This window comes from Pteropus medius, unplaced genomic scaffold, assembly GCF_902729225.1.
Source record: "Pteropus medius unplaced genomic scaffold, Ma_sr-lr_union100, whole genome shotgun sequence".
In the NCBI taxonomy this organism is placed as follows: Eukaryota; Metazoa; Chordata; class Mammalia; order Chiroptera; family Pteropodidae; genus Pteropus; species Pteropus medius.
The window spans coordinates 31,299,381-31,318,988 of NW_024344378.1; the positions used below are offsets into that span (position 1 = coordinate 31,299,381).

Sequence of the window (19,608 nt, forward strand, 5' to 3'; positions counted from 1 at the left end):
TTGTTTTACCTAATCAAGCTTAAGCTTTTCAACTAATTTTTAAGATTTTGTTTAATATGGTAAAGGAAAAAGTGTTCATTTAGTCAATCTCTTTTTAAAACTAAATCTTTAGGGTAGCCTACAGGAACTGAATGACTCTGCTTTCCTCTCTGGTAGTTCCTGATCTCTTCCATCTTTTCCTCATTCCCTGAATTCCAACATTTTTGTTTTATAATAAGCTATCTTCTACCTCAAGACTATTGCATATGTTGTACTTCTTTTCTAGAAAATACATCTCACAGCTCATCTTGCTAACCCAACACATCTTTCACAGCTTAGTCTTTAATACCTTCAAAAAGATAGTCTGACCTCTGAATTGCCAAGTGGGATTCTATTACATCTCTGATTGCAGCTGTCTGATCAGAATTTTCTATTATATATTTGCATATAAATGTAATATCTGTCTCTGCTGGACCTCAGGATTCAGGCATTTAAAGTATAATAGCCCTCAGTAAATATGTCTTAAAATAATTATTGATTTATCATATTCATGATGCATGTGAATACTTAAGAATAATAAAGTGTTTAAAGAATATACACCAAGGTGTTAACCTTAGTTATCTCCTAGCAGATAGCATTATAATATTTTTCTATTTTTCTCTCCTTTATTTTACTATATTTTTTCTGTATTATATGTAGACATATTTTATGTGAGCATTTTTATCTTTTAAAATGCTATTGAGAGAAAAAAAAACAAAAGATAAAACAACAAAGTTTTTAAATATATTTAAAAATAAAAAAATAAAAATGCTATTGAAAGATTATGGAAGTTTGCATGGATGAACACCTGAACTAAATAGAGGATCCTTGGAGGAGCTGTATGTGCACATGCATGGAGATAATACTGAAGTATTTTAATTAAACAGTTATTTGTCACAAGTGCAGTAGAGATCATCTGTTAGTCCATAGAGTGCCTGGGAAGGTGATAATAGAGGATCACAAACTCTAAAGTGTTGGAACTTTTCTCTTTTGAATGTTTCTTTTGAAGTTCTCCTGCAAAGAGTTGACATGACTAGATTTACATTTGAAAATATGCAGCAAAATGAGATATGTATTAGAAGAGGAAGAGCGGAGGCAGAGAGATCAGTTATGAGGCCATAATAGCATTCCAAGGTAGAGATGGTGATGGCCCAGTGTAGAAACAATGGCTATGGAAATGCATAGAGTGGCTATGGAAATGCTATATATTTTTTTAGACAATAAAGCAAAGACAGAACCAATATAATCAAATACATGCAATAATGGAAAGAGAAGAGTGAAAAATAAATCAATCACTTGAGCCTACATAAATGCAGGAATGGTTATACATTTATCAAGATAGAGAACCTAAGGAAAAGAATGGTTTGGAAGTTAAGAGAAAGTGACTTAGGTTTGAATTAGAGGTTGCATTGGAACTTCCAGACAAGGGCGTCTAGTAGGAGAGAGGTAAAAGTTAGAAATGAAAACTTAGAAGCCATTAATATAAAACTAATAGCTGATGCCATAGGATTATGTGAGATTTCCCAAAAAAGAGAAATCAGAGTAATAAAAAAAAAGAATTTTGGAGAAACATACAGATTTCAGTGAATTAGGGAAGATTCAGGAAAATGAGAACATAGTATCATGAGACTGATATAGATATTTAGGGAAGGAGGTTTTATGGAGGAAATGTATTCAAAGAGGTCATGTGCTTCCTAGGGACAGAGGACCCTAAAGTGATGATGATGATAAGCTAATATTAACTGGTTGCTTACTCTATGTAAAGCTTGAAGCCACGTATTTATTTGCACATATTTATGTTACACTTAGTATGTGTGCTCTTTTAGAACATGAGAAGTGTAAATCATGTTGGAATAACTTCATGACTAAATATAAAGCAGAGTCAGTGAATGGCCTGATACTACTTTTTTTTTTTTTTCCAAGAACACTTATTTACTCTGGGACCAAACTTTCAAATAGCACAGTTGAATTTGCCACGAATTCTACAATTGTATTTCATAATTAATTCAAAGTATATCACTTTAAATGGCTCTTTGATGCTTATCATATACTATCAGTTTTGAATATTCTATCTGTTGTAGTAAGATTGACTTTGATTTTGAGATGAAAAGAATTTATTTTGTCCTATGTGATCCAAAGTTAACTGTGAGCATTAAATTGTTGGGCTTGATTAAGAATAAAGAGCTCTGACCCATGGATCGCTGTAAGTTCATGAGCAATTGGAGTAGTGTCAGTTTCCATGAAGGCTGGCACTGAGAGAATGCTAGGACACTGTTGACAGCCGTCACATTGCTATAGAGCTGAAAGAAGAGAGCCTTACGTGGACAACAACTTTGCATGAACTACATTCTACTTTGGCCTCATGCATTCTGTGTTCTCCTGAGATATCAACCTACTATTGAGTTCTCTACTAGCCACGAGACAAAAGAGAACTGCTTCAGAACAAGAAGAGTCGATGTTAAACCCTTGCTATGGATTATTCAGATACTGACAGTGATTCCACTTTGGGGTACAACAGTGATGAAGATTCCAGCAATGAAGTTCAGAGAATATCAGAGTCAGTGCAAAGAAAACTGTATTTGCAAATATTTTTGGATAATTTTTATGCTCTATGATTTCATTGAAAGGAATTTCTAATTACTCCAAAAATGCTTAAAAAGAGAACAGTACTAAACTGCATAGCTTTGACGGTAATTATTCGTTAATCAATAGCAAGTTTGTGAAATATCTGTTTATCTGCCAAACAGTAGCTACTTCTGCAATAGTACTTGTTTATTAATTGTCACACTGAAATCAACTAATACAGGTACAGAAATGGATGAATATGAGGTTTTATTTTAAAAAACAATATACGTGTTAGGCCTGGACTGTTCTCTAGTTACATGTACATTTACTTGCTGTAGAGAAGTGTGTTGAGTGTTCAGAGGCAATATGTGTTTGATGAAAGTTTTTAATTAATTAGATTGTATATTACCTTATAACTCTAAGTTATAAAATTCTCTAGTGGTCAGTGTGTTTTTCAAAATCACATATATTCTTTTAGAAATTATAAAATGCCCTGATCTGCCAAAAAATAAAAATAAAAGGAAACTTAGTTTTTAAAAATAATGCTATCTCCCTTTTTCTTCTCTTCCCCCATTTCTAAACCAGTATTACACGAAACCCCTGCTAACTTGACAGATATTCTGTGGGAAACCAGTATCATAACAGCTATGTATGGCTAGAAATAAGTTAAATAACAACATAGAACTATTAGAACCTCTGTATTATATGAGTATGTGATATTTTATATCTGAATCTGAATGATATTTGCTTTCACCGTGATCCTTGGACCTACAAAGGACAACCATACACAGTAAGTCACGGTATTGTCAGTTTATAAGAGAAATATTCTCTCATTAGAAGTTTCTACTATCGCTCTTAAAGTAAGAGATTAATATATGTCATTACTATGTCAGATAGTATTTTTTTCTGTCACAGGAGCAGGCTCTCTGAGTACACAGGGACGGAGTTTCTAGACACCTGCATGAACAGGCGTAATGACCTAAATACCTTATTAGTGGAGATACAACAACAATGTAATGGCAACCTGAGTTTGGCACTGAATAAACTTGATATTGAATAATTTTCTATTTTTATGTAATGTTATTATAAACCAACATAGCAGGGCTAGGAAATAGCCATGAGTAGAAACTCTAACAGTTTGATTTGAAAACGGTTTATTAGATTAGCATTATACTTGGGCACCCATAAAAAAAGTATTAATACTGTTTTTATTAACAGTTAAATATATTTTTTATAATGATGGACTGCTCAAAAGTTACTGTGCATTAGAATAAATTTAGAATTGTTGTCAAATTAGAATATGATAGAGTGTATCAGCAGTGGACTGTTGTGGAAAGAACATGGACTTTGGAGCCAGACAGATCGTGTTCAGATTCCAGGGCTGCAACTCAATATCTGTGTCTGACTTAGGTCTGTTACCTAACTTCCATCCCCATGTGTAAATTTGGGATAAAATACCAATCCTCTGTTATATACATTAAATGAGATTTGTGTGAATTGTTGAGTATGTTATTTTTCCTCCATGTTATGGATCTCTTTTATTTTGATATATGTCACTTTACTAGGCACTAAGACTAATTGTAGGCTATAACTTACAAATTATCCTTTTTAGAATAAAATATTTTCAGTTTCTACTGACGATGTTACTTCTTATCTTTGACTTTCCCCCATCTACATTTAAAAATATCTATGCATTTTCTTTTTATTGAAAGGAAATTGCATTCATTTTAAAAAATATATCTGATTTAGACCAGATAATATGATAAAATTTTGAAATATCGAAAGTCTGTAATGAAATCATTTTGAAAATTTTATATACACAGAAATTATTATGAAAATGAAGCATTATTTTGTATATATTATATTTTAAAAGACTGAGCAATTTATAAATTGTCAAGATGGAAAAATATTTTAGGGAATATTAGATTTAATATAATGTTTTGTATAAGTTGTGATAGGATTTTTTTTTTTTTTACACCGACTGCTATTTGCAGTAACATGTGCTGCCGTGAGCGACAACCTCCTCAAAAATAAGCCATTCATACAATTTATGAAAAACTCGATGGGCATAATTGACATTTTCTGCTTGTGTCCACTCCACTACTTAGAAAATGATAATGTAGCTGAAATATTGTCTAATTTTATGGAGTAATAAAAAATTTTGTAGTTTGTTCTTGGGCAGGAATATTTTATAAAACACAGACAGCATCTCCATAGGAGCAGACATGACAGTGTTGGTAATGAGAAATATCAGAAGTAATAAACAGCAGAATACACTGCTTTCTATATGCATGGAATTATGATAAACTAATCTTTGATTATCTCATTCAATACCATATAGTAAGTGGGCATTCTATTCCACCTTTTTACAGATTAAGAAGCTGTGGCTTTCACATAGCTTGTAGCTTGTCTTGTAAAACTGACACCGTGACACCAAAGCCTAAATTCTGCTCTACTACTCAAGGACCTGACTGTGATACCTGTCATTCCTATCCCACTGACTTACTAAGCACCTCGTATGTGCCGGCTATTCAGAATAAAATGGAGAGCAAAACAAGCCATGGAAACGTGCCTTCATATGGTTTAGTGGAAGGGACATAGGGTCATTAAACAAGTGACCACACCAATAATTGTATATATTACAAACTGTGGTAGGTGAATGAGAGGTACTGTAGGGTTATGAGAACAGAGAATATGATGAAGGTTATTTATATGGCATCCCTGAGGAAGGGGCACTGAGGCCAGATCTAAAGGATAAGCAGGGAAGAACTAAGCAAGGAGCTGGAGAGGAACTTCCTAGGCTTTAAGGGAAGCCATGTTAAGAAGCACTCATAACTGAAGGGAGTAGAGGTGTTCAGTAATTGAAAGGAGGCCAGTTCAGCTATAAGGAAGAATGTGTAGGGAGTAACTGGAAGGATGATATTGGGAGTTGAGACTGTAATAAAAATTTTAGAATCAGAAGAGAGTTTAGTAAGGTAGATGAATTAAAAATCTACAAAAATTCATAGGTTTTTTATTTCATAGTAAGAACCAAAAAGAAACAGAAATGGGAAAGGAATGCCACTCATAAGAGAAACTAATGATATAAACACCTAAGAATACTGTTTTTAAAATGTCAAAACCTGAGTGAAAAAGATTAGGAAATTTTAGTTATTTAAAGACAAAAATCTAAATCTAAACAAGTTGAGAGTCATGCCATGTTCTTGTATGGAAAATTAATATAATCAGAAAGTCCTTTTTCTGAAATCAATGTATAAATATAATATAACTCTGCCAGAATCCCAGTATGGATTTCTTTGGAAGAGGAAAACTATTTTAAAGTCTATATAAAATATGAATGTTCAAGAATATCATCAAGATATTTTTTTCTAATTCCATTTTAAATATTTATTATGGTTAATTATAAAGTTTTAACTTTTAACTATAAAAAATTTTGAAAATATATATCTTGGCTGTTAAGTTTTATTATTTATTTTTATCTTTTTTAATTAAATTTGTTGAGGTGACACTGGTTAACAAAATCATACAGATTTCAAGTGTACAACTCAATAACATGTCATATGTATATTGTGTTGTTCACTGCCCAAAGTTAAATTTCCTTCTATTACCATGTATTTGACCCCATCTACTCCTATGTAACTTCCCCCTCATCTCCTTCTGTCTGGTAACCACTAAACTGTTGTCCATGTCCATGAATCTCTGTTTGTCTTGTTTGTTTGTTGCTTTCATTTTATATCCCACATATGAGTGAAATCATATGGTTCTCAACTTTTTCTGTCTGAGTTGTTACGCTTAGCATGATTATCTCAAGCTCCATCTATGTTGTCACATACAACAGTATTTCATCATATTTATGACTAATATGCCATTGTACATATGTACCACATCTTCTTTATCCAATCATCTGTTTAAGAACACTTCAGTTGTTTCCATGTCTTGGCCACTCTGAATAATGCTGCTGTGAAAATCAGAGTCAATATATCCTTACAAATAAATGTTTTCAAATTTTTGGGGTGAATACCCAGAAGAGGAATTACTAGGTCATATGGAAATTCATAATTTTTTGAGGAAATTTTATGCTATTTTCCATAGTGTTTGTACCAATTCACATTCTCACCAGCAGTGTATGAAGGTTCCTTCCCTTCTACAACCTCTCCAACACTTGCTATTACTTGTCCTGTTAATAATAGCCATTCAAACAGGTGCAAAATGATATCTCATTGTGGTTTGATTTGCATTTCCCTAATAGCTAGTGAAGTTGAGCATCTTTTCATGTTTGTTGACTATTTGTATGTCTTCTTGGGAGAAGTGTCTGCCCATTTTTTAATTGGATTTTTTTTTTATTGTTGAGTTATATGACTTTGTATATTTTTCATATTAGTCCCTTATCAGAGGCATTGTTTGCAAAGGAATTTTAGGAAGGGGAAACTTGCTTTACCAAGTACTAAATATGAGTAGCTACTATAAAGCAACTGTAATCTTAACAGCATGATGTAGCAATAATGAAAGACAAAAAAAAATCAGTGGAAAAAATACAGAATTCAGAAGTATATGTGAGAACTTAGCGTATTTTGAAAAAATAAAAATCTACTAGGTGCATCTTTATTTTCAAGACTTCATAGCCTGTTATTAGAGATATATGATGTTTTTATTATGATTTTTAGAATGTAATAACACCATATTATTTCCTATGTACATACTCTTTAATGTATTTCAAACTATATTTATTATTGATTATATTAGAAATTTTACTTTTCCAGAAAAAAGAATTCATTTTTGATTATGTAATGTTTTCATGACAGTGGTATCATTAAGTTTTTATTAGCTCAAAATGAAATGTGAATGTTAATTTACCAAATCCACCTTTAACTGCTGGATAAGACAGAGATATCAGGGCAGATATTTAAATATTTAAGAGGTTGCTAGATATTCTTACAGTGATAAATTAGAAGCTTCTAAAAGGAGAGTACATACAAATCATGGTCTGTGTGATTAACATTTGTCAAATACCGTTGAAGCTCTAGTGTAGATGAATGACTGTATATTATAAGTTGCCCAAATGTTAGCCACATAAAAACAGGGTCTCTAAAGTAAAGAAATAATTAAAATAGATACATTGTTCTTAAGGTTATAATGATGAATTCACACACAAATGGATTAATTAGACTTTCAATTTCTAGAAACATACCTTCAGGTCCTTGAAAAACTTTCTTCTATCCATGTTCATTACTGTCTTTATAATTGTCCAATTAATTCATAAATTCCCCAAAGAACACAGTGAATAATGATATAAAATTTTGTTTCACATGTGTAAGCGAAACTTTAAGTTTGAAGATTATAACTACCGGATTATGACTGTAGGATTTGTGTAATTCATGACAGGAGTAAGGTGGTTCCTCAGGACAAGACATTTGAAACACTAACAAAGCTTAAACCTGGAAGTGGATAAATCAGAAAAGTGCACATAATTTAATACGTCTCCTGAATTAATCAGAATGAACACTTTTATTTGATATTAAAGGTTATTTTACTTCAATGTTTCTCTGTTTTTTATATAGGGAAGATGTAAGAACGGCAAACGTAATTGCTGCAGAAGCTGTCACCTGCCTTGTGATTGACAGAGAGTAAGTACATTGCTTTATTATGCATATTGCATACTCATATCAATGACATGTATAAGTTTCTGGAATTAGACATCATTTTATGGAGCTTTTAATACTTGTATTACATCCTTTCATTTTAAAATGAGTTCTATATTTGATTCTCATTTCCTATTAGTTTTGGAGATGGATGGCTCTGCCATTCTAGCCTTGTGATCTTCAACAAGATACTTAACCACTATGAGCTTTACTTCATTTAGCTCATCTGTAAACCGGGGATGATGTTGCTTAGCACGATCATCTTGAGATATATCTATGTTGTTGCAAATGGCAGTATTTCATCTTTTCTTATGGCTGAGTAATATTCCATTGTAATATGTACCACATACTCTTTATCCAATCACCTAACAAAGGGCACCAGTTGTTTTCATTTCTTGGCTACCATGAATAACACTGCTATCTATCTTTATGAATAAATGTTTTCAAATTTTGGGGGTAGATACCCAGAAGAGGGATTACTGTGCGGTGATTCTATTTTAAATTTTTTGTGAAAACTCCACGTTGTTTTTCATAGTGGCTGTACCAATTTACATTTCCATCAGTAGTGTATAAGGGTTCTTTCTTCCCCACAACCTCTCTAACACTTGCTATTACTTGCCTTGTTGATGATAGCCATTCTAACAGGTGTGAGGTGGTATTTCATTGTGATTTGGATTTGCATTTCCATAATGGCTAATGAGGTTGAGCATCTTTTCCTATTTCTCTTGGCCATTTTTATGTCTTCTTGGGAGAAATAGACATAGGCATATATTTAGGGCCATTAAACATTTATTCCATGATGCCTATCCCTGATCTTTCTCTCTAATTTGGGTTGCTATTCTCATTACCTGAATGCTTTATGAGTTTCACTGCAAATATCAGACTATTGACTCTCCAAGAGCATGGTTAAAATGCATGGACATTACCTGAAAGTAGTCCACGAGATTTATCCTCATCATAGTGTTTATGGATAAGTTTATCAGAAAAGTCAAGTGCCTGACTCAAGGAGAAGAACTTTAAAACACCCACTTTTGAACCGAAATAGGCTGTGAGTGTCAATGTGAAATGAAAATGAGGGAACAGATATGATCAGCTCAGAATGATGGATTCAAATGTTGAGCTCCCAGGGTTCTGGAGAGATCTCACTTGATTCACAAATCTCACTTTGGGAGCCCCTCTATGTTGGATGTCTAGATACAGAGCAGTGCCACAGCTGCAGAATGATGGTTAGATCCATGAATATTTCTGAAATAGGTATGCTTTGTCTGGTTCCTAAAACCAACAGTAACTCATTCTTTCCTTCGACTAACATTTTACTAAGGATCTACCATATACAAGACATTGTTAGAGGCCATGAGGAGAATCAAAGGAGCAGCATCGATCCTGGTTTGGTGGTTAGCTTCTAATATAGAAGATGTGGTGTATACACAAAATAATCATGATGCCAGGCAGAATGTAAGAAAGGTCCAGAATGCACATTTATGGGAGTTTGGATAAAAGAGTGACTAATTCTGAGGAGACTCGAGGAAGTCTTCATGAAAGAAATGGTATTATGAGGGAGATTTGGAAGTATAGGAGAGGCAATACAAATAGAGTGAACAGTATAGGCCATACTCATAAAGAAAGCCATTTCAACCAACTAGAGTGAGATTGGATAAAGGTCATCGGGGCTAGCTCACCATGAACACTGAGTGCTGGGATAAGGGTAACTCTGACAACTTTATGCAGCAAAATAGTGTCACTGTAACACTGTATTTGATAGGCTCATCTGAGAATGCAGTGTAAGATGAATTAGAGGGTGAGGCTGGATGCATAGTATCTGGTTAGGAGTCTATAAATTCAAGCAATGATCCTAATACCATTTATAGGAGGAATGTTTAATGTAAAACCAGAGGGCTTAATACTTGACTGAATATGGAGCGCAAGAAAGAAATCAGGGTTGTGATCAAGATTGAGAAGATCTAGAAGGAATATAGAAGAATCAGTTTAGGAGGCACAATGGTATTTCACTAAAAATATAATTAATTTTGCATACATATTGGACAATAAAGAACAGATGCCCTGCAGGAGGTGCAAAATGTAGGACAAGAACTCTTGTTTAAGTTAACTAAAAATTAACTTAAAATTCGTTTATATAGAGTTAACAGCTGAGACTATGAGACCAGATGAAATTGTGTGAAAGGATAGAGAAGCTAAAAAGACCAAGTTTAGAATTTCAGAAATTCTTACATTCAAGAGTTAAGGAGAGGAAGAAAAAAACAGTGAATAAAATTGAGGTGTTAGCAATCAGAGCAGTGTAGGAAACTTCAGAAACTAAGAGAAGATTTCAAGAAAAAATGGATAATCAGCAGTGTTAAGTGCAAGTGAGAAGCCAAAAGACATACCTCTTAAGAAAAGGGCAATAGGTTTAGTTACCTGGGAGAAGAATTTTAATAAAGTGGTGAGAATGGAATATAGATTACATAGAATGAGTGGGAATTGAGTAAGTGACAGGCTAAACAGTTCTTTCTTTTGAGAAATTTAGTTAAAAGAAGAGAGAGAGAGCCTGAGGAATTAGCAAGGCCTTGGAGAGTTTCCTTATGATGGGTGTGCACGAGAATCCAGGAAGATGGAACAAATGAAATATTATAGGGCCTATCTGAGGAAAATGAGGCCACAGGGGAAGAAATTGTGGGCAAACAAGGATAGATTACTTGGAGAACATATCCACCCCTGCCCCCCCCGCCCTGAAAATAGAAAAAAATAAGAAAAAGAGAGAGACAGAAAATTTACAGAGATGTAGATAAGGAAAGTTTTGTAAATAAGGATGTCCTTAATTTTGCCTCTAAAGCATAAAGCAAGGAAATCTGGTGGGGGGAAGAGAGTGAGTGGGCCTGAGGATTTGCCAGGTAATCTGGAGCGAATGGGTAAAAGTATCAGTTTAAGTCCCTATAGTTATCATTTGTGAATTTACACATGTGTGACATCCCTCCTGGAAGGTAGATAGGATATTTTACGGAAGAGGAAATTGAAACCCATAGAAGTTTAATAACTTGATAGAGTTTCAAGGTAAATGGTAAAACCCAGATTAATCTAATCATGGAGATCAAACTGGGTGAGACTTTGTGAGTCATCTAGTCTAGCTTCTTCATTTTAGTTAACCGAGGTCCTGAACGATGGAGTATCAAATAGCACTGCACATTATAGTTTTGCCTCATCCTAATTTTCTCTTTTTTCGAACCTAGTCGTATACAATGCATTGTGAAGAGTGCATGGTCTTTGGCAAATACAGGTCAATACTTGAATCTTGACTGCATCATTTTATGAGTATATGGACAAGTTACATAAATTCTAAGTCTCAGTTTCCACATCTGAAAAAAAAATGTAATGGTAGTACCTAAATTATAAAATTGGTTTGAGGATCAATTTAACATATGTAAAGGTCCATGGACAGCACAAGGTATGTAATAAACACTCAATAAATGTCCCTTCCTCTTCTTACAAAAAGACATACAAATGTTTGGGATTTAGCAGTTTTTCTCTATAATCAGCATAAGTCTCCCTTCAGAGATATACATTCAGAGGGGACACCTTGAGAGAGGTCTAGCTTTAAACATAAATATGAAGAAGATGGCTTGAGTATAGGACTCAAGAAGTGATTTCTGAACTTTTAGAAGACAGGTTGAGCATCTCACCAAACTGAATTTATAGCTTAACAGGAAAATCAAACTGTAACAAAAGGATCCTGTCAAAAGCATGCTGCTGGTTCCTAATTTATTGCCAATTAGGGGAGCACCAGGGCTTCATCCCATGCAAACAGATGGCAGATATTAGAACTGTCAACAAGAGGAGCTTCTTTCTCAAATTTACAAGCAAGGTACCATGTTGCAGAAGCCAGTGATTATGATTTATCATTCCAGAAGGAGAGCAAAAGAACATGATTGCAACTAATCATGCATGCCAGAATTTTTTAAAATACTCATTGACAAACTAGAAAATGATAGATACATGGTTTCCTCAACAAGTATTCTCTGAGAATTGGTTTCTTGAACCTAATCATTATCTTTGTAACTATCAGCAGTTATTCCAAAATTTGTGAAATTAAATTAAAAAAGAATATTAGTCTAACAGAACAATCTCTTTCTATTATATTTTTTAATACATAAAACAACTAGCTCTCTTTAGTGCCTCCTGGTTTTGGAATCCACGAAATAAAATAAATATAAAAGTAAGTACATTATCGTGTTTCATGATCAGTTACAGAATGTCTACCTCTTCATTGGCATGAGATATTGTTGATGAAGCTAGAAGTACAAGTAAGATCATATTTCTTTTGACCTGTTGAGATCATTGTTAAAGACAGTAACATAACACTAGTAAATATTAAAAGAGTTACATATTTTTCCCCCAGGAAATTAAGTTCTAAGTTAGATTTGTAACTCTAGTACTTATTTACTGGGTAACTTCCAAGACGTAGGCATACTATTATGAAAATTGAAATATTTTCATACCCATTGGTAAATAATAGTTTAAGCTCCCTGTGTGTCCCTTCCACCCCTCTGCTGTCCTGGTCATCTGATTCCCACCCCCAGGACTCTCTAGATCTTTCCCTGATCCAACAACTAAAAGGTGACAGCTGACAAACATTAGGACCAGTTTTCAATCTTGTTGGTCAGTCCTGTGCCATACTGGCTTTTAATTATTCTATCATTCCTGGTAATGTCAATCTTAAATGACATCACCATTGGTTTTTAAACTTTTGTTTTACCAAATCCGTTGTTCAAATAAAATTAATTAGAAAGAAAACAGAAACTTTTCTAGGTTCATAGAGTAGGCCCCCTAGAGCACCCATGGGTCCTCCTTCTCTCCCTCCAAATCATTTCAAGTGGTTCCTAAGGCACTCAACTGGAACTCGGGAGTTACCAGAATAATTTACAAACCACATACTGCTAACCCTTTCATCAGTGACACTCATGATATTTAATCGTACTCTGGAACCAGTCTTGTCATTGAGACAAAGTGGGGGATGGATACCAAAAGCTAGCCTAGAGGAAGTGCAGTGTGCTGTGGCATAAAATGATGAGATTAGAAGGGAGTGTCAAATGTCAGATCATGGGGCATTAAAAATGGCAGTCTTAGAAACTAAGGTATCTCCATAGATCAAGGAAGCCTAGGTGACTGTGGTTCAAATTTTTAACCTCCTAAAGCTATAGTTATCTCATGTGTAATAGGTATATTTATACTATGTGATTATTAAAAGTAGCAAGATCCAGCCACTAGGCTAACAATCAGGAAGCAATTTATAAGTCTAAGGCTAGACTGAAGACCCATAAAAAATAAAGCAGCAAACTAGTTACCAAGAAAGATTGAACACAGAGAAAAAGTCACTGGAATTAATAAACCAATGACTATTTCTCAATACCCAAATTAGAGTCTAGGTATTAAAACTGGAATTCAAGCCAGACTAGGAAATTTGACATTTATTCATTAAGAAAGATAATAATGCCAGCTTCCTGTCTCAGGTACTTGGACTACTGAGATGAACAAGACACACATTCAAATTAGGTGTGAAAACAGCTTAACTAGAGACAAATCTGTGCCTATATTAAAATATTTTTGTTGTTTCATTATCAGTGCTGGTAGCAAAAACTCATATCTTTCTAGTTACCCAACCTTCCCCATTTAGCTTCTTTTTACCATTCAAGCTCTGTAGTCACACAAGCATCAGTCTCTAAAGATAGTGCTTCTGGTCCTGGACTCTACCCAGATTTCCTCCCCGCCTTCTTGCTAATAGTAGATTGGTGCCTTTCTTTATTTCCCTTTGCTGTGGCTATTCAAGTGTTAACTCCAAGTATTAGGCAAAAAATAAATAAAAATACTAAATCTACCCTCTGGGCTGTGTAGATGAAACAGGGGACCAGCCAAATAGGAGCCTGGGAAGCCATCTGTATCAGGACCCAGAGTGTCAGAAGAGATGGAAACATGAAGAAAATCATATTTATCCAACTTCTCTCAGGGAGGATGCTCTAGGTGTTTCTGATGAGCAACTTGGTGAGGGACGAGGCTTACCAAGACACATACTCAAGGAAAATAGATACTCACTAAATTGCCTGAAAAATATAGTGGGTTGTGTTTACTGCAGGAGTTTTACTTCCAGAGTAGGGTGTGCAAATGTGAAGCCATAGCTGCATGACTTAAACCAGGTGTAGGAATTTTTTTTTTTTTTTCTATAAGTGACCAGATAGTAAATATTTTATGACCTGTAGGTTAAAATGATCTTTGCTGGCACCTACTCAACTATGCTATTGTTGAGCAAAAGCAACCAAAGACAATGCGTACATGATTGAGATTGGCTGTGTTCTAATAAAGCTTTGTTGATAGACCCTGACATTTGAATTTCATGCGTCAAGAAATATTATTCATCTTTTAATAATTTTTTATTTCCATGGTTTAAAAATGTAAAAGTCATTATTTGCTAATGATTACACAATGGGCTGAATTTGGCCTGTGAGGCACAATTTGCTGATCCCTGACTTAATATTGAAGAATTGAGCGCAGCCCCCAGCAGTCCTGTTCTAATCCTCTTCCATGTTGTGCTCATGTGCTCACCCTGTTTAAATAAAACAAACACTTAAAGAATATGGATTTGAAGTGCCCTCCAGGTTTGGTCCTCCAGGTGCCTGTCTCTTTCTACTTGCCTTCCCCTCTCTGAAACTCTTTTCCTCCAGTTCTCTTATTCTCTTCACTTTACTCTTCTGTAAGGCGCTTTTTTTTTTTTTTTTTTTTTTAATCATTATCCCCACTCCCAAGCACACACTGTTTCTTTGTTTTTGATCCCTGCATTTAATTTTACTTTTCTATTCTCTGGGACTTCACTTCAGACCTTGCATTAATTTGGCTAATAGCTAATTATAGATTAAGAGGATTCTCTACAAAAGTTATTTGCATTTTGATGACATACCCCTGAAGACTGAAAAATCAGAAAATCTAAAAGATTTTAGAATTTTCAAGTGCCAAGCTGGGAGAGAAGAGGAAAAATTGGGGAACAGCAGAATCTTTCAGGCACCATTTTAACCCCACCAACCAGGTCAGCTGTGTGAAGGCCCATGTACCTACTGATATTTACCCTGCCTCAGTTGCCTGTGTCCTTGTCTTTACATAGTTTGCTGTTCTGTGTTCACATGATAGGACTATAGGGACTCCATAGGCAATATTAATCAGAAGCCATAATGCCTAATTGATAGGGTGATAATATATTTCATAGCCTTAGCCTTTCCTACAGCCTAAGTGGATTTTATTTTGGTTTATTTTCCAGAATGAAATCTGGGGTGATGTGAGGATATTGGCAGGATGATCACAAGAAAACTAATATGCCTCACTAAGAATGGTGTCAGCTGTAATTATTTGGGCTTCTCTTTTTTTATGGAGCCATTATTGATTGATATGCTTTACAAAAAGTATTTATTAAGCAGGAGAGATAAAATCTAGAAATTTAGAAGAAAGAGGAACATTATATTGGTTCAGTTTAATGATGTGAGTTGAATTATAGCATGTCCTGAGCAAGCATGATCTATCTACAAAATAAGCACATTTCTACTAGAAAAGGAGTATGTCCAGAGACAGTATTTGTTGTTTAATGTTATGGAAAGAGGTACAGTGCTTTAAAATAGTAGACCTTTTTCCTACAGCAAGTCTATAAAGAAACGATGTGTAACATCACTGACTAGAGAACTCATTGAGAAGGTGTAATTTCTTGCTTCATCCATCCAAATAGAACTTACTGACTGCTTGCCATATGTCAGACACTCAGACATCTAGTATTTGGGCGGATTGGGGGTGGGTAAAGGCAAATATGTAAATATCATTTTTTATCTCTGGTGTATGTATAATTCCCAGCTCTTATCTGTTAAGTCACCACTCCATAGAAGGTTCCAACAGTACTTTGGTAACCTATTGACTCTGTGCGAAATAGAAGTCGTATGTCATTAATATGTTGGTGGACCATTAATCATATTTTGAATATTTTTGTTTAAAAAGCATTGTTAAAAAATGTTAAATGGTGACCAGATTAGTCAGAAAGTCATAGTAGATATTTAAGAAAAAGAAATAGGAGGGATCTTCAGACCAAGGCTTGACAAACTTTTTCTATAAAGGGTGAAATAGTAAACATTTTCAGATCTACGGTCAGTTCTTTGTCATAAAAACTTAACTCTGCCATTTGGCCCAAGGATTGTAGTTTCCTAACCCTCATAATAGATCAGATTTATTTTACAGATGAGGAAATTGAGACCCAGAAGTGCCAGGTGCACACAAATCACCCAGTTTACTAATAAGAATTAATTATATATTCGACCCCCTTAACCCTTACCTATATATTCGACCCCCTTAACCCTTACCTATCTTCCCTCCTCCCCACCTTTTGCTCTGGTAATGGAAGATTTGACTTTGGGTGGTGAACATTTAATGAAATATCCAGGTGATATATTGAATTGTACACTTGAAACCTATATAATTTTATTAACCAATGTCACCCCACTAAATTTAGTAAAAAATAATAGGAATCAAGATAGATAGGTAATACATTCACATTCTTATATTCTAATGCATTTGCTATATCTTAAAATTTTAGAACTTAATGAGACCTTAAAAAATCTCTCTTCCAAATTCTTTAGAAGTGAGAAAGGTGAGTCCTGGGGGAATATGGATTGTCCAGACTTTTTAGTGCCAAAATGAGATGCAACAGAGAGATTTCATGACATTTGTTTTGGTGCTTTTTCCCCTGAATCACATTATGATTTAAATTACCATGATATAAGACTCATACATTTATTAATACAATAAGCACATCTTGAGTATCTACTGTGTTAAGCCCTAGTATTGGTGCTGTGATAAATAGAAATACATAAAAAGAGACAGTTGACTTCAAGAAGATTAGAATCATGCAAATGAACAATCGCAAGAATGATATAATCAAAAATGTCTACCTGAAAAAGAAGAAACTGATGGCTTCTGAATTGAGCTAAAATATATTTATTGAATTAAATCCAAAATTAAGTCTACTACTTCTAAGAAAAAAGATTAGAGGATAAAATCTTTGAGTTCCAAATGGCTCCAAATGGCTGCTGAACTCACTGTGTCAAAACTTTACCATCCTGGCCAAATAGTTGAATCCATAGTTAAAATGACAATTTTATTACTTTAGCTAATTTATTTTCTCAAAAAAAAAAAATATATATATATATAAAAAAATGACTGACTTTATTCAGTCACTCTCCTGACCTTCCATGATAAGTGGGGCTCTTCCTGTTGCTTTTTACTACACGATCATCTGCTTGTTGTGTCATGCATTTACACTTGCTGAACTATTTTGACTTAGGAACTATAAGATCGAGGAAGACAGAAAGCATGTTTATTTTATTCACTGCTGCATCCTCAGATTTTCGCAGTGCCAGGAAGTATAATAAGTGCTCACTAAGTATCTGAGTCACGCAGTATTGGTCTGGGTCCAATATAGAGATAGGACATCGTAATCTGAACTGGAAAACTTTATTATAAAGAATTAGTAATTATAATAAAGAGTTGGAGTAATAAGGGATTAGCTACTGAGAAGAGACTCCTAGAGGATATAGAAATAGCAAATATAAGGAGTAGTCACTAACCCTAGGCCTGTGAGAAAGCACTCAAGGAAGATCCTCGCCTGCCCGCCCCAGACCCTGGCCCTGCTGGAACGAAGAGCTAGACTCTGTTATGAAGCAAGATTCCTGAAACTTAGCACTGTTGACCTTCTGGGTCAGAGAGTTTTGTTTTTGTTGTTGCTGTTTGTCAACAACACACCACATCATGACAACCAGAATTGTCTCCAGACATTACCAGATGTCCCCCAGGGAAACAAAATCACCCCAACTAAGAAGGACACAGCCATGGCTTGCAATGGCCGTGAAGAGCTTGTTGCTATGCCAGTAAAACTTGCACAAGAATTCTACCCTGCAGGGTTCCAGGGTAAGCTGTTCACAGGGAAGTATAAAACTACCTGAAGGGATGACTGCTGGGGAGGCTGCTGGCTGCTTGATATTACTGGCCTCTCTGTACTAAAGTAGCCAGACACTGGAGAAGCTGCAAGAACATTGCAAACACACTAGAAGCAGGAAGTAAAACCCTTTACTCTTATCGTGTCTGCCAGTGTTCTCTACTGGCAAAGTTCCAGGGCTAATTGGCAAAGAAAAATTACTTAAATAGCCCAGATCTCATTTTTACAGAGCAGTCAAAAATGGTGAATTTAGAGCTTACATTACAGATTCCAAACCAAATTCTATTCCGAGGTCCAGAGCTATAAAAATAAATAAAAGTATTTTTGCCTGCCTTGGGGTAACTCCTGGTCAAAACAGATGCATAAAAAAATCAACATAAGAAACTGTTACATTATGAACAAAATGCTTGGGAGAGAACTGAGGATGGAGGAAGGTGTTCTGCCTATAGCATCTTAGAGGGCTTGCTAGACAAAGTGATAATGTGAGTCAAGTTTGAGCAGGGATTTTACACTAAAAGAGGGAAAGGTGAGGGCAGCTCCTGCTGAGAGAAGGAATTTTGGAAAGCCATTGTTCAGTAATAAGTAAAAAATGTCAAAAACAGAGGATTTATAGGGCAAGGAACTGAACAGTTGATTAGACCGGTGGAGTGCTGGGAGACACGATTGAAAAGAAGAGATGGAGACAGATTATAAAGAAATCTAATATCTCAAACTAAAAGAATGTGGATTTTATTGTCCGAGCAATAAGGAACCAACAGAGGGCTGTCGCTGCTGCAATTTGTATTTGATTTTGAAGGAAGGGGGTAGGAGATTGAGTTTAGTGGGGAGGAACTCAAGTAGGGAGATTGCTGAGACTGCAGCCACAGTCCTGAGGGTTATTCACTGGCGTTTAAGAGTCTAACATTATTCTAAAACAGATTTAGAGGAATAATTAAATGTGGGAGATGAGAGAGAAGTGCTTCTATCTTGGGAGACTGGTAGTTGTTATAACAGATCAAGAGTAGGGGAAATAAAGCGGGTAGGCCAATTTAGTTATGGATATGTTAATTTCCAACTGCCTAAGTGGTATTCAGATATTCAGACAGAGAAAAGTCCATATTCCGTTAGAAATGAGTTTTTTTCTTTTTTTTCCTTGTAATCAGATGATGAATGGAAATTGATGTTGGAGTTCACAATTAATCAGCTTTAAAATATTACAATCAGACCTTTGGTTTTGTTAACTCCAAAGATGGTTTTGTTTTACACTGATGCATATATAATTTGTTTTTTTTTCTGTAAATGCTTGAAACATTTTTATATTTACAATGCTTGCATTTCTTCCCATTGGATGTTTTAAAAACTGCTGTTTTCCAATTTTTTAGAGAAATTGGAAAGCATAGA

At 34.8% G+C, this 19,608-nt stretch overlaps 1 protein-coding gene across 3 annotated transcripts in view; it reads left to right on the plus strand.

Annotated features, from left to right (window-relative positions):
• Window positions 1–19,608, plus strand: part of PRKG1 (protein kinase cGMP-dependent 1) — a 1,114,039-nt gene that overhangs the window by 971,562 nt on the left and 122,869 nt on the right. For all 3 annotated transcript variants that reach the window (XM_039871820.1, XM_039871819.1, XM_039871821.1), the window contains one exon: window positions 8,142–8,207. In XM_039871820.1, coding sequence (XP_039727754.1) covers window positions 8,142–8,207 — 66 coding nt within the window. The remainder of the gene's footprint in view (window positions 1–8,141; window positions 8,208–19,608) is intronic.